Here is a 16,389-nt window from a genome sequence, read left to right as displayed (position 1 = left end):
CAGGAAGCTCCAGGACTATTTCAGTCTTACTAGCATTTACCCACTGCTTTTACTATTAAAATTGAAACTAATAGTGTAACACGGCTGAAATCATGCCGGGGCCTTCCTGGATCTCCCATTTTCTTCTCCTTGGGTTTGATCATTTTATTTCTGGTAAAGACATACTCCTTCCCCTTGGACTTCTCAGAGTCTGGCTTTCTTTTCCTAAGCCCTTGACTTAACTCTGCAGCTGAGGAAGGAAAGGAACACTAGAAAATATAGAAACTACTCACAAAAATGGGGTGTAAATTATGGAAAATTCTCAGGTGTTTGGTAAGAGGGGCTCAGAGATTTAATAGAATTGAGGAAGAGTGAAAATTTTGGAGAAAATAGAAATTGTGATAAGATTTTACTATATTTCAGTAGCATAAACACTTACCTTAATTTTTGGAATGTCAGAAATTAACTACTTTTTCCTGATGGATCATCCAGCTATAATTCCATCAGTGGCAGGAATTTTTTCTCTAGAGTTTAGTATTTGTATATTCGTGTAGAAACAGAGTTCTTGCTTTTATCTTGGCTTCATTTTCTTCCTCTCATTTTAATAATTCACTCACCATTAAATTATAAAGATTAAAAATTGGCAGATACTAGAATACAAAGTAATACCTTGCTTTTAGCCTTTTCTTCCCCCTCTCTCACTCTTTTTCCTATACATGCTCTGAAAAGCCTAACCCACTTATTTATCAAAACACTGGTGAGTCCAAGTTAGCAAAATATGCCCATTAAATTATTTGAGGAGGGATAGTAAAAACTTTAATATTAACAGTGAATATTTTTAGTATTTTACTCAATAGATGTTAAGTCTCATTCTCTTAGAGAAAGAAATCTGGCCTTGTGAAGTTTCCTTGAATTATCGAAGTCCCCACAGTGATTATTTTCAGCACATTTACAAAATTTTGAATCTCGTTATACACTTGAATTGACATGTCTGCTGCTATAAAATTTTTCAAACATATTGTATTATCCTGGCTAATTGTGAGATTATTATCTCACTCTGCCCCAAAAGTTGGAACATAAAAAATCGAGTTCATTCTTTGGGTGCAACAGAAAATGAAGTTGTCTTGCTACCAATAAAAAGTAAACTGACAAAAAAAAGTAAACTGACAAGTTCCTCATTTGGTTATTAATAGATAAAAATAAAATTGCAACCAAACTTGCAATTTCCTCAATTTAGCAGCTCAGTGGTTTTTTTGTTTGTTTGTTTGTTTGTTTGCCAAATGCATTTGTCATCAGGAATAAAGTGTGACATCAAATGTTAAAGTGGGAGATTAGCTTGCAAAAGTACATATGGTTATCACTAGTATCAATGTTTAAGGGACAGTATAGATACAGTGCCACCAAAAAAGGAGTATCGGTAAAAATGCATAGCCTAAAAAATGCTAGGAGATTGTCCATTTCTAACTAACTTTAGAACAGTCATAACAGAACAACATGAGCTGCTAACAGGTCTAATAATTTATCCTATTCTTTTCCTAAGTTAGAAGATTGACCTGGCCTTCTAGTTCTTTTTTTTCCTTTTGATAGTGATTCCCTCATCTCCTTTGACTTTCATTTGAGGCTAATTTTTACTTCTACTAGAAAGCAAGCCCCATGATACATCATTATCTTTACTATTGATTCTAAACACACAATACCATACTAATAAACTAAGGACACTTCTTATAAACTCATTTAAAGTTTATATCTTATGATAAATACTCTGTACCTTAAGAAACCATGGAACATCTATCCTTAACATTTTTTTGGGTAATTTCTTCTCATGGCCTTCTGATCCTTCAACTTCTTTATTGTATTCACAATGCAGGCAGTAAATTGCTGTGTTTGGGAAGCAGTTTAATCACTCAGGAAGTTCAAGTAGTTGCTTATTGGGTTGCTCTCCACAGCATGAACTATAGACACCTTATTTCACACTTGTCCCATCCTCTGATGACTTAGTTCATGCTTCCAGTTCTTCTGTTACAAACAAAGATTTTATTGCCAGGATAGTCATCTACCTTAAGTAGGATTAGAGCAAACATGAGGTGTGCAGGAAAAGATGGAACTGGAAGAACCATCTTATGGTAATAAAAAACAAACCTTTACCTCTTTGTGTGATTATTACTTAAGAGTTAATCTCTTTAAGTGAATAGTACTCAGTTATATGATTACAGATTTCTTTTCAATTCCACTAGCAGGTAGCAGTGAAACCTGTAAGAAATCAGGTTATGGACATATGCTCCTTGGTTTATTGAAACATCACTAAGATAGGAAAGATGACCTGAAAGACAGCTGTATTGGATAGTCTTCTCTAGATTAAAAAAAAAAAAAAAAAAAGTGCCGAAGTACGAAGAACACATTTTTTTCCAACAAGAAAGCAAATATAACTCCAGAAATTTCCTCAAGTACCAGAGACTTTAAAAAATTTTTAGGTTAGCCCTTGAAAGGCTTTCTTATAAATGTGTACAAAACTGAAAAATATGCATTGTTATTTTTAAAATATTGTTTTTATGGTAAAATGTCTTTGATAACCTAAATATTAATATTTGCTAAATTTTATTTGTTATTTATTCATATTAATAAAATAAAACTTAAATTGGAAACATTCTAACTTGTATAGAGTTTGTCATTATGCGAATCATTGAGTATAATTTATTTATTTTTTATGGAGGAACTTATTTTTATTTAAGCTGTTAGTTATAGCTCTACCATGATCAAAACACAAAACATCTTAATATAATATTTCAATTAGCTATATATCTATGTCTATTTATGCTTAGTATTACAGTACATAAATCACTTTAGTCAAATAATTTCATTTCGTGGCAACAATTCACAAACTGAACAATAATCTAAAGTAGAACAGTAATCTATACTATTCTATTTAATTCAGAGACCAAATTCCCAACAATTAATGTTCCAAATACTACAGTTATTGTAGTTTAACATTAGTTTCAGAAACCAAAATATGAAATTAAGTATCGTGGATTACCTGCAATTTCCCATGACTACAAGATCTGTTTTTCTTTTAAAATTTTTTTTTAATTTTTATTTATGATAGTCACAGAGAGAGAGAGAGAGAGGCAGAGACACAGGCAGAGGGAGAAGCAGGCTCCATGCACCGGGAGCCCGATGTGGGATTCGATCCCGGGTCTCCAGGATCGCGCCCTGGGCCAAAGGCAGGCGCCAAACCGCTGGGCCACCCAGGGATCCCAAGATCTGTTTTTCTAAGAACAAAGAACTTCTTAAATAAGTCTAAATGTACTTGACTTAGCATGTTTGAGTTTATAATGGAAGTTGTATCAATGGCTTTTTCTGTTTCTTCTTTTATATATGACTTTGTTTTTATTTTTGTTTAAAATGGATGGAAGCAAAACTAACTTAGAAGAGGTCATTCTAGGGATGCCTGGGTAGCTCAGCGGTTGAGCATCTGTCTTTGGCCCAGGGTGTGATCCTGAGGTTGGGGGATTGAGTCCCACATCAGGCTCTTTGCGTGGAGCCTGCTTGTGTCTCTGCCTTTCTCTCTCTCTCATAAATAAATAAAATCTTAAAAAAAAAAAAAAAAAAAAAGAAGAAGAAGAAGAGGTCATTCTAGGTTTAGCAAATATCTGGAGTGTGATAAAGCCAAAGCATGTAATCTACAAAGACAATTTTCACTTCACTAAGCTTGTCTTTTATTAAGGGAAATTCCCTTTTCTTGAGTAATTTAAAATTAAAATGATATTTTTAAGGGATCTGAAGTCTGAATAAGGCCAATTTTAAGCCCTTCAAAGCAAATAAATTTTCTGAAATTCAATAAATCATGTCATGCCAAGTTGCAAACTCAAAAAGTTTGGATTTGATTCTGTATACCCAGAACAATGAGTCTTAGGTGGTTCAAAACTTAGTAACATTTATCTTTCCATTATTTAACTGTTTCTCAAAATATATCCTCTTTCTCCTGAAATAAAATACATCACTTTCTCATACAAATCCCTATTTTTTGTCAAGAAAGCAGAAATTAGTGTAATGAAAAAATATTAATTTTTTCTAAGTAATCTACAATTATTTAGAGATGTTTTGACTGCATTGATGTGGGCCAAGTACAATACGCATTCTATAGGACAGGATTGCCTCATGACAAATTTATAAAATTTATACAAAACTTCCTTTTACAGATGTAACTTTTTTCAGTGTTTTATTACATATTAGGATGCCAATATATACCAATATACAAATAGTTTAAATGTGAAATTTAAAAATATCTAAATGATGAACACCATAAAACTCTATTATCAACTGGCATATTATAACACAGATATAGGCACAAAGTCCTAAGATTTTTTTCCAAAATATAGCCACTTATTTTTTTAAAACCATAACATTTCATAAGTAAATGGACACTCTTTCTGTCCTTACATTGCACCCAATACCAGTGGTATGTGTCAGTGGGGTATAACTGAAACTGGCTGCTTGTTTTCATTGAAATGCTTAGTGGTTTCAACTATGCATGAATACAGGCTAAAGAGCCTTGACCTCATAAAAGACTTCAGAGCAAACTTGTTTAGAGACTAAATCTTGAAGAGTCATATCACTCTAATGAACTGTGTCACTCGGACCCCTCCAAAACACTGACACTTGCCTTGAAGTAGAAAAAAATTTAGTTTGAAACATAAAGTTAGCTAATGAGTCAGAAGAATGTTTTAGTGGGAAATGTCATGTCAAGGACTCCCCAGATAACCAAAGATCATCCCTGAATGTATTAATGTTCAGAGCCATGCTTCTCGACTTTAGCATGTCAGATCACCTTTATGTTACATACCACCACGTAGGACTGCACATATTTCCTAAATGGCTTAGGCAAATTGTCACTGCTACATATTTGGAGTAAATAAATATTGTCATTTTCTCCTCACAGTGTGGTTGGTAGTGCCAACAAAAGAGTTTTGCAGTTGAATTTTCATTATAAAATGTCACTTGGAGAGAGCAGAAAAGCGAACTACTGATAAACTATTTTAAAAGTTTATTCCATAGGAATTCTGTTCTCTGGGACGCCTGGGTGGCTCAGTAGTTGAGCATCTACCTTTGGCTCAGGGCGTGATCCCAGAGTCCTGGGATCAAGTCCTGTATTGGGTTCCCCACAGGGAGCCTGCTTCTCCCTCTGCCTGTGTCTCTGCCTCTGTGTGTCTCTCATGAATAAATAAATAAAATCTAAAAAAAAAAAAAAGGAATTCTGCCCTTAAAGGTGTGGTTTCCAAAAATGATGCATCCTAGAACTGTAGAATTTTAAAATGAAAAAAGGAACTTTAAAGTTAAAATTAAGTTAAAATTTAATAAATAACGTAATAAATAAATAGCAATTTTTAAATCCAATCCTTTCATCTGTCAGAATAAACAGAAGCCCTGAAGGCTAAATGACTTATTGAAGGTCATTCATTTATTGCCAAGACAATGCTTCTAGAGCAGTGTTTTTTCTTGGCCAGAATTTTAAAACACAAGTTTTCCATTTTAATTGGATCATATATTGTAGTGCCTCAATTTCACTTCCTTTTAAGACATAGAAATTGAATACAGTATTATAAATAAAAACTATTAAGTTAATCTTTCTCCTGGTTTATTTTTAAGCTAGAAAGGAAAATCAAATGTAGAACAATGATGATGGACTTTTCAAAGGACTGGGTATTACAGATTTGGAGCCCAATCTACTCTGGACTCTAAAATATATGGTTTCTTCAACCCTAATTGGACCCAAAAAAAAATTATATATATATATATATATATATATATATATATATATATATATATATGTTGAAAGCTTTTTTTTCCAGACAAGGAACATTTGACAATAAAATAAACACACACTTATTTCGGAGTAAGAGAGAGATTTTTCCCCAAATAACAAGTGAGATGAGGTATAGCTACCCTATTTCTATAATTTATAATTCAGCTAGTCACAACAATGAGGATTATGTAACAATTTCTCTCTTGAAACCAGAAGCTGGGGCACAAGTGGTATGGAGTGGAAGAAACTATGATAAATCTTAAAAATTCAAACGACAAGCTCCTCCTGGCTGGAGAGCGAGACAAGGGATACCACACAAGCTCACACGGTGCAGTCTGCAAAGACAGTGATAAAGTGACCGCTTCATAGATGAAGATAGACGATGAGCTCTTGAACTTACAAGGGGCCCCCTATGTGTGAAACGGAAAGGAAAGAACATGTTCTAGCATCATATGTTGCATTTACACCTAAAGAAAGGCTGTCAAGAATGAATATTTGAGCAGTTCTCCATGGTAAGTTTAATGAGTCTACATTTCAGCTCTGTGTCCTCAACACCCTCTATCTACAGTTAGAACACACAGTATCTGCCAGCCATGCCCACGAATTCCTGAGGTCCCAGATGAGGGCCTCTGCCTTGGAGCTCAGAAAGCCCCTTGCTCGATGGTGGTTAGCCATATCCGGAAGGCTCTGGAAGAGGTCTGCTGGGCAGCAGGACTGTTGCTGCTGATAAGAGGCCTCTGGCTGGACTGGAGACCGGGAGCTGTGGGAAACCCAGAAACAAGACTCAGATGGAAATAGGGTGACGCTATCAGCAGCCCAGTATTGGCTATGGATTAACAAATGAAGTAGTTCCTCTTTCTCGGCAACCAAACCCCACAGCTGGGAAAGAATGGACACGTCTCCCCCAGACCCCACCCCCAAGTACATTTCATTAGCCACTTCATCTTCAAGTGAAAATGAGTCACTAATTAATGCAACCATGGAAGCGTAATTGCAAACCACTCTGCTGACATATAAAGATGTGTTTTACCTTTAATTACCAAGAGAGAGAGGGGGAAAAAAAGATAACTTGGAGCCAGAGCACCTCACTTGAAGAAAAAAACTAGGAAATCATAGTCCCACCCCCCAAGCACACCCGTCCTTTCTAAAAATCCTTCACATTGGGGGTTTTATTTTTTCATTTTAAAAAATCATTATTTTAAATTAGGTCTCAAAGAAAGAGGTTGGCATCTCTTATTCTTTTCAGAGTGGTCTGAGAAAGGCTCTATCAATGCATCTGAGGAAGAAAAAAAAAATAGGATAACGAGATCTCTTTCAATTTTGTTTTTGAATCAATACCCGAAATAATGACCAGAAGCAAAAATCCACCGGTGCGTCAGCAAAGCAGGATGCTCGGCCAGTCAGCTTCATCCTTTCCCCCTGAGCTGTTCTGAGGGCTCCCGGCGCAGCTGCAGGCCACTAGAGCAGATAGATAATGTAGGACAGAATGACCAGGCCTATGATGGCAAAGAACATCAGGATGAAAATATCCAGCATTATGGAGTCCTGGGCTGAGGAGGCCTCTGGATTCCGGGCAGACGGGAGCTGGGAGCTGGGAGGTTGCAGCCAGTGGAGAGAAATGGCTCCGTCCTCCCTCCACTGCGCTCCCTTCCCCCTCCCAGGCCTGAGACTAAGATGCTGCAGCTCCATCAGCAGCTACTGGCCGCCCCCCTCGCCGCCCCCCAGCCAACCAATCACAAGGCCCGGGAGCGGGGTAACCAAGGCACTGCTCGATTTAGACCCGGCAGTAGGGAAGAGGCTCAATTTCTCCCCAGGAACCCAATCCCACCTCTTTGTATCTAAATGGAGTCTGCATGATAGGGACGTAGGAGGAGATCTGATCTCTATCCGGATCCCTTAGGAATGGAGCCTCCTGACTGCCTTCCTTCTCTGCCTTTTTCCTCTAGCACATCACTGGCAAATGATCTCAGCAAAATAATGGCTGGGAGTTGGGTGAGCCATGGGCAAGTGGTAAGGGTCACGCTATGAAGGGACATAGACGGAGGTCTCTTCTGAGTCTCAGGTGGCACCCCTGGGGTGGGAGCTAACACTCGGGCGATTCCTGTGCTGTGCCAGGTGCTGCACACATAGTTTCAGCCTCCCTGTAAGCCGTTTATAGATGAGGCTCCGAGATGGTCAGGAATTTGCCTGATGTTTCATTGGAAGTGGGGAGACCAAGATTTAACCTAGGCAACCAGGCTTACACGCTCTGGAGTCCATAGTCCTTTAAAAAAAAAGATTTTATTTATTTATGAGAGACACAGAGAGAGAGGCAGAGACACAGGCAGAGGGAGAAGCAGGCTCCATGCAGGGAGCCCGACGTGGGACTCGATCCCGGGTCTCCAGGATCACACCCTGGGCCAAAGGTGGCCCTAAACTGCTGAGCCACCGGGGCTGCCCCCCTCCCGTTTTTAAGATGTTATTTATTTATTCATGAGAGACACAGAGAGAGAAGCAGAGATTTACGCAGAGGGAGAAGCAGGCTCCCTGCGGGGAGTCTGATAGGGGACTCTATCCCAGGACCCCAGGATCACAACCTGAGCCAAAGGCAGATGCTCAACCACTGAGCCACCCAAAAATATGCCCCAGGAGTCCATATTTTTCTCCTGTCCCCCTGACTGGCCCACCTTGTTAGCCTGAAATGCCTCCTCGGCCCTGACTGCCCTGCTCAGATCACTCCGTGTACACTGTGAGCCCCAGAGTTCTCTCCAGCTATTCCGAGGCTCTTTGTGGTCATTACCACAATCTTTGTCCTCCTCAGGGAGCTCAGGACAGTGTTCTACCCGAAGAGCATACCATCCAACTCCCAGGACCCCATCCCTGTGCAGTGAGAGTGTCTAGATGTGCAAATTCAAGAGAGGCCTTCTGGGAGGTATGGAGAATTAATGTTTTATTTTTTTAATCTAGGTGGTGGGTACTCAATTATGTCTTGTGTTGTTTTTATGCCTTTTTATGTTTTACTTGTTCTCTGTAAAATGAGGGAATGTCCTTGACTCTAAACAGTTCTTTTGAAAGCCCAGCAGGTGGGGGTGCAGGGGCGAGGGCATAAGTGACCCCCTTCCACATGCTAGAGGCTGCTTCTAGAAGGGGGGTCTGGAAACCCTCCTGTTGGCTTGTGCTCAGGAGGTAGGGCCCAGAGCTTTCTGTGACCAGGGAGTGGAGTGGAGGCAAGGATTCCCTCCCAAGCTGACTGCTCCCTCCAATCGCTCTGGTGAATGAAGCCTCCAGGGAGGGAAGGAGGGAGGGAGGGCTGCTGCTCAGCAGACAGAGGGGGCAGGCCAACAGGAGGCAAGATTTGCCAACTCATTCCCTTCTGCTGGGAAAATATTAGGCAGCCTGCTCAGTCCCCTCGAGAGGGAGTGGGTGTTGGCACTGTCTTTAATTATCCCACCCCGGGGCCTCCGATGCTCCCTGCACCACTCCCTGCAGCCCTGCAGCCCTGGCATCTTTCTTTCTCCCCATTACCAAGGCTCAGAGAGGGCCCTTCCACCTCCACCGCTGCTCGCCTGAAGCCAGAGAATGCCTTCATCCTGAGCCCCAAGTGGGAAATGCACCCCTGCAAAGCACCTGGACAGGAGGCTGACTGGCAGCACCATCCTGGGAGGGGCGGCTCCAGATTCCTCTACCACTGTCCCCTTCCCAGTCCCGCAGAAGAGGGAGAGGCCATCTGGCCTTCTGGTGGGAGGTCAGACCCAGGGCACCTGGAGCAAAGGACAGAGCAGGAGGTGGATACAGAGATGAGAGGTGCAAAGGGCATGGGTGCAGGGCCCACAGGGCAAGGTGGCATGGCCTGAGGTTGTTGTGAGCATTGCACTGGGGGTCCTAAGACCTCCGGCCCTGCCCCTGGCTGTGCAAATTCCACCAAACCATGCCCTTCCCGGGTTTCAGAACCCCACCAGTGGGATGGACATGGTGGTAGTTATTCAGCTTCTGAGTGGGTTAGGTTGCCAGATGCCCCCCCCCCATAAGATGGCTTCATCCTATGTCTTACCCCACCCAGACTTTCCCTGTCATTTCATTCCTCACACAGCACCAAGCTCTTCCCGTGTCCCAGGCAGTGGCAGAGGGCTAAACCTGCTCCTCTCCCCAGACTGAGCTCATGCATTAGTGCAACAAATATTTGTTTTACAGCTATGAGCCTGGCCCAGGGCAGGCACTGGAGATTGAGATGACTTAGACCCGTTACCTGCCCCGTGAGTGCACTGGCTTGTGGAGAGACAGTGGTGGGTCAAACTAAGGAAGTCAGACAGGACGAGGGAGACACAGGAGATCAGGGAAGCTTCTGGAAATGTCACCAAGCTGGGCCTCAAACTGTAGCCAGGAGCAGACTGGCAGGAAGAATTCTCCACGAGAAGGAAGTAGGTGCCAAGTCCCCATCGCAGAGCAGACCGCTGCTCCATTCAGGCAGACAGCTCTCAACGGGGCATCATCTCCTCAAGGGGGGGCAGCAGGACTCCCGGGGCGGTGGGGCGCGGGGTAATGGCGCACGTGCACAGCACACACAGCAGCACTTCAGAGCCAGAGAGAAAACCAAGTCCGCAGGTAAAAATTATACTTTTATTATTTGAGTCACCAGGAGAAAGATTCACTTGTGGTCCAAGTCAACTGTCGAGAATCATTAACAGGCCAGAAAGAGTTGATCCCAAGCACAAGCCCACGAGGGAGAGGACCAAACAGACCAAGAAAAGACAACCACCCCATATAAAAAGATGAACGGACGGCTTCACACACACACACACACACGCACACACACACGGATGAAATGTTTGGACAGAGGCAAATTTCACATGGTCATTTGTTTCTTTTTAAATACAGGTTTGTGGGGTGGTATTTTTTTTTTCCAGCTACTTAAAAAAAAAAAATAAAAAGGCCCAAAAGTGCATATGTGAGAGGAAAAAGGCAGAAATTAAGCAATAGTTTTCCCTGGAGGGACATGAGGAAGAAAATAGGAAGCAGTGTGACAAATTCACTTTTCTCACCATTGGGCTTCTTGTATTTTCTTATTGGTTGGTCCACTAAAGTTATAGTCACATTCTAGCTTTGATGTATCTACTTTCCTGGGATTAGATTGGCCAAAGACCTTTGTGAACTGTAAGAAAAGACCTGGGACTTGGCCCAGCCCTCAGTTCTGTGCTCTTTTAGGGATGGATGGTTCTGGAAAGGAGCAAGGACTCCTAGCAGCCTCTGAGTCCCTCAGCACCAGTGTGGCAGTCCTTCTCTCTGGGGGTGTGTACAAAAAGGTCCCCTATTTTTAGGCCGGGAGGAGCAGAGTGGCCGGCAGCAAGATTCCAGTGGCTGGCCTGCCTTGTTTTGGAAGAAAAATTAAGCTAAGGGAAGACAGGCTGCTTCTTGCTCCTCCAGGCTCTCCTCCTGCCTCACCGGGCTCCCAACCACAGGTCTTGCAACAGGACAGGTCTCTGACCTTGGTTCCCAAATCCAAATTGTGCTTTGAGATCAAGAGGAAAAGTAATGGCCTGGTGCCCCCTTCTCAAAGCTCCCCAGATTGCTCCCTCTCTGCCTCCTTCAGCTCCCAAATTGTTCAACATAAAGCCCCTCCACCTGCCTTCGCCTAGGTCGGGGCCAGAGAAGAGAGATGGGCCAGGGAGAGTTCTCCCCCCACGGTCATTTCTTCAACCTTCTGATTTGGGGTAAATATTCCAAGGTTGACTCCCAAGCAGTGAGGACCTGATTGCCGCATCTGCCTGCAGGGTCCTCCCTCCCCCAACGGGACAAGGAGGCAAAGATGTCGAGGCTGAGGCGAAGACAGGAGGGGGAAGCCCAGAGGGATGCTGAGAGAGCCCAGAGATGAATAAAGCCAAGCAAGGGTCGTCACAGCCACCAGCGAACAAGAGAAGGGACTTGGAAATAGCACCATCTTTCCCTTCCTCATCCCGGGGTCTGTGCTTCCAGTTTTATAGGCCTGGGACCTTCTCCCTCTGCTTCAAGGGGGCTTTAGGTTAGCGGGGAGATGGTGGGAAAGGGCAGTGAGGCACCCACACTGTGGGTGACACAGGGCGGTCTGCAGCCCAGGACACAGAGATGGGAGTAAAGAGGCCTAGAGCCACAAAGCCTGCCCCACCGACCCCAGCAAACTGCAGGCCCCAACATCAGCCTCGCCAACCCCACGACCACCCCCCTTACCTCTGGCCAGTACTCTGGAAGGGGAAGGGGGTGGGCGGGCTTCTGCTGTTTGGCAATTGAAGGAAAGGAGGAATCTTCAGTCCACAGAAACCACGAGGCACGTCTCTCCCCCAGGGCCCTCCCCCATTGTGGGTTCCGAGGAAGCCATGGCAGGGAGACGGCTCTGTGAACTCTCGCAGAAGCCCAGGGGCTCCCGGCGGCCTGGACCCTGACTGCTTCGCTCAGCTAGCCTGTCAGACACAGACGCGCCCCTTCCTCCACATGCGGAGTCCTGGAGACAGAGAAAGCCCTGTGGCTTCGCACAGTTCCAGTCCACTTGGCCCTGGGCCGAGGAGGGGTGCCCGTGGGAGGCCTGAGACATCTTCCCACGGGGAGTGGGGTGGGGAGGGGCCTACGTAGCCCAGAGCTCAGGGGCCAGGAGACTGGGGGTGGAGGAATGAAAAGGGCTGTGGGAGAGAACACCCCGTTCCCCTCCTTCCTGCAACTGTCCCTAAGAGTAAGAAAGGTGAGCACTTGACCCAAGCCGTGCTTCCTGGGGAGCCCCTCGCCCACACGGCCGTGTGTGGGCACGAGAGCAAAATCACAGTGTGAGAAGGAACACGAATGAGGAGGGACGAGTGGATCCCAGAGCGGGAACCTACCCTCCTCTGTGGTCCTGGAGAGTGGGGGGAGTGGGGAGGGTGGGCAGCAGCCCTGTCTTTGAGAAGTAGAGGCCAAGCCCTTCCCAGGGGCAAGGGTGGTGGGGTCCCACTCTGGGAATGTACGGAGCCCCTCCTCCAGAAGTCCTGGAAAGTTGGGGTGTGTGAGGAGGGCAGGGAGGTCGGAGGGGGGCAGGAAAGAGAGAAGCCATGGGTCTCCAATTCCAGACCCGCTCCCTGTGCCTCAGCCTCCCCCGGAGAGGTCCACACCTGTTCCATCCAGAGAGAAAACCAAGAAGTTGGTCAAAGGGAAAACCTGCCAGAGGAAGAGCCTGCGAAAGTGGCAGAACAAGGCTTCGGTTGGCAAAAGCTGGAGGAGGGTGGGAATAAACAAGCTGTCGCAGATTTAAAACAAAACAAAACAAACAAACAAACAGAGACACTGAAGGGGGGACAGGTGACGCCCAGGACAGATGCGATGCCGTGGAATGCACTGAAGACGGATGGGGCAGGGCGGCCGGGCCAGGCGCTCAGATGGCCTCCACGTAGTTGGCCGGCAGCATCCCCGTGTCGCCCGTGCGCTCCACGGTCCCGTACATCCAGCCATCGTCGATCTGCTGCACGTTGACGATGGTGTCCCCGTCCTGGAAGGAGACTTCATCCTCGTCGGCGGCGCTGTAGTCATACACGGCGCGGTACCGCTTCTGCAGGGTAGGGGACACAATCAGGGGCCTGGCCCGGCCCTTCCTTCTGCCCCCACAGGATGGGACAGAGCCTGGATGGGCCACGAACCAGGGGCCCAGGGGCCGAACCAGGGGCCGGGAGACAGGGAAGGCTCTGCCACGAATTTTCTCTCCTCTGCGTCTCGCTACCTGAGACCCACCACCCTTTCCACAACTATCTGGCGTCTACTAAGGGCCAGGCCCAGGACGGGGCCTGAAACAGCCACAGCTCTGCCCCACCTCTTGCGATAGGAATGCAGCAGGTCCAATGACTACAGGGCTCGGTAGTGTTTTCAAGACCTATTCTGGGGAGAAACATCTCCAGGTGACACAAGAGATTCCACCCCCAAACCTCAGCCAAAATCGTCCACTGAAGCCCCGGCCTAGGAAACGGCCAGCGAAGCACCTGCAGTCCTCCTGTGGTCTTAGACGAGGGCCCGATTCTAACGTCCTCACCGCCCTTTACATGGACTTGTCTCTGGAGGGTCAGCTCAGCCTCTGTGGTCTCCCCAGCCCGGGCCCTGGGACCTGAATGCAGATTGATCCGGGACTGGAGGAGCCCCTCAGGACCTCCCAGGTGTACACCCACAGTCCCACTCCACTAGGACCCCTGCTCAGCCCTTCTGTTTCTGGCCTCTGATCTGTTCATCTGCTGTCATCTCAGGAGGATCTTTCCAAACTGCAAACCTGATCATGTCACTCCCTGGCTTTTAAGCATTCAGAGGTGTCCCATGCTCTTGAACACCAATTTTTTTTCCTTCTATTTTTTTTTTTAAGATTTTATTTTTTCAGGGATCCCTGGGTGGCGCAGTGGTTTGGCGCCTGTCTTTGGCCCAGGGCGCGATCCTGGAGACCCGGGATCGAATCCCACGTCGGGCTCCCGGTGCATGGAGCCTGCTTCTCCCTCTGCCTGTGTCTCTGCCTCTCTCTCTCTCTCTGTGTGTGACTATCATGGATAAATAAATTAAAAAAAAAAAAAAAAAAAAGATTTTATTTTTTCAGTAATCTCTATACCTAATGTAGACCCTGAGATCAGGAGTCACATGCTCTATCAACTGAGCTAGCCTGGCACCCCAGTACCAAATTGCAAACTTTCTTTCAAGCAGCAGAAGCCAGCTCCATCAGCCGCAAAGGCTGTGTGTGGGAGAAGAGGTCACACCCCCCCCACCTCCCACAAAGTGACCTTGGTCTTTTATCACCAACTCTGCCTCTATCTCTTAGACTGAATTGCCACCAGCTACGCCTGCATCCTACGACAGCCTCCTCCCTCATCTCCCTGCTTCCACCCTCAACCTTCTGTTGCCTCTTCTCACACAGCCGTCAGAGTGATCCTTTATTTTTCACTCTTTTTATTTATTATGCAAGAGAGAGAGAAAGAGAGAGAGAGAACAGGCACAAGCAGAGGGGAAGGACAGAGATAAAGGAGAAGCAGACTTCCCACTGGGCAGGGAGCCCAATGTGGGATTCAATCCCAGGACCCTAGGATCATGAATCATGAGCCCAAGGCAGACGCTAACCAACTAGGCCACCCAGGCACCCCAGAGTGACCCTTTAAAAAAACATAAATCGGGCAGCCCAGGTGGCTCAGTGGTTTAGCGCTTCCTGCAGCCTAGGGCATGATCCTGGAGACCCGGGATCGAGCCCCACCTGGATCGAGGCTCCCTGCATGGTGCCTGCTTCTCCCTCTGCCTGTGTCTCTGCCTCTCTCTCTCTTATTCTGTGTTTCTATGAATAAATAAATAAAAAATCTTAAAAAAAATAAATAAAAAATAAAAAAACATAAATCAAAACCTGTCACTCTGCATAGCTCGGCAATCACAAAGGCATTCCTGTGGCCTACAAGTCCCTGCATGATCTGACATTATCTCCTACCCTCCTCCCTCCTAACCATTTTGGCCTTCCTGCTGACCCCAGGACCTTTGCAGTTGCTGTTCTTCCTCAACCACTCACTCTTTCATCTTATTGAGGACTTTGCTGCTTTCCCTCACATTGCCCTGCCATATTTTTCTTCACAGCATGTGCCTCTATCCGACCTTATATTATACACCTACTTACTTATTGCCTTTTTGTCTCCCTGACTGAAATATAAGCTCCAGGATTGCAGGATGGTGGTCTTTTATTCAGAGACAAATCCCTCATGTCCAAAACAGGTTTACCAAGTATTTGAAGGACTGGCTGGCCTATCTAGAATCTTATCCTACAGATGACTTCTTCGTCCTGCCCAGCACCCCACAGAGCATGGCCACTCCCTTGTTTACTGCCCTGTGTCCAGAGCATGAGGCTCCAGGAAGGCCTGTATCTCGGGCTATTTTACTTCTCTAAGCATGTCTCTCCTGCTCCTACATGAGCTACTTTGAATTCCCAGGAACCAAGCACAGAAGAGCCAAGCTCAGCCAGGAGCTCAGTATGGGTGGCTCAGAATGCCCTTCATTGGAGGACCTCAGCTCTAAGGACTGGTAAGCCTGATCCTGACACCTGTCCCACTCTGCTCATCACTAACTTGGCAATGTCAGTGAGTGCCCACTCTGTGCCTGGCTCAGAGTAGCTGAACCAAAAGGACACTGCCTGCCTGCACAGAGCTTCAAATCCAGCAGGGGATGCAACTGAAGTTCACAGACAGAACAGTTTTGAGTTGGGAATAGTGCTCTGAAGAGAACCAGCAGGGTGGAGTAATAGAGATGTCAGGGGAGACCTACTTGACAATGGCGGGGGTGGTTTGGGAGAACCCTTCAGAGGCAGGGGCAAGCTGAGATCTGAAGGACGTGTTGGGGGGGGGTCACCCTCATGAAGACTGGGGAGTGGTGCCAAGGTTTGGAAGGCCCTGGACAGAAAGGTGCTTCTTGTGCTCCTGGGGAGCTGGAAAGGTACCCATGATACACCCAGAGCTGGAACATTGGGCCCCAATCCCGGCCCAGGGCTCTGTCCACTAACCACACATCCCCTGCTCAGACGCTGTGATCCCTATCACCTGCTCAGAGGCTGTGATCCCTATCACCTGCAGTGGACAACAGGAGCTGGGGTCAAGGGTCAGGGGAAGCCAGGACTCCTGGCTGGATTTCTAAGGAGAATC

At 45.8% G+C, this 16,389-nt stretch overlaps 1 protein-coding gene and 1 long non-coding RNA gene across 2 annotated transcripts in view; both read right to left on the bottom strand.

Annotated features, from left to right (window-relative positions):
• Nucleotides 1–6,273: 6,273 nt before the first annotated feature.
• LOC121473633 lies at nucleotides 6,274–7,512 on the bottom strand. The gene is made up of 2 exons (XR_005983182.1): nucleotides 7,118–7,512; nucleotides 6,274–6,539 (listed from the first exon to the last, which is right to left on the bottom strand). It is a non-coding gene; the product is annotated as an uncharacterized LOC121473633 (long non-coding RNA).
• Nucleotides 7,513–10,356: 2,844 nt separating this feature from the next.
• LASP1 (LIM and SH3 protein 1) overlaps nucleotides 10,357–16,389 on the bottom strand; it is a 40,231-nt gene continuing 34,198 nt past the window's right edge. The window contains exon 7 of the mRNA XM_041725079.1: nucleotides 10,357–13,301. Coding sequence (XP_041581013.1) covers nucleotides 13,128–13,301 — 174 coding nt within the window. The 3' untranslated portion in view covers nucleotides 10,357–13,127. The remainder of the gene's footprint in view (nucleotides 13,302–16,389) is intronic.

The sequence above is a fragment of the Vulpes lagopus genome, chromosome 12 (assembly GCF_018345385.1).
Source record: "Vulpes lagopus strain Blue_001 chromosome 12, ASM1834538v1, whole genome shotgun sequence".
NCBI lineage: Eukaryota > Metazoa > Chordata > Mammalia > Carnivora > Canidae > Vulpes > Vulpes lagopus.
Note: the sequence above shows the minus strand (reverse complement) of the source record. Positions and strands in the feature narration are given on the sequence as shown.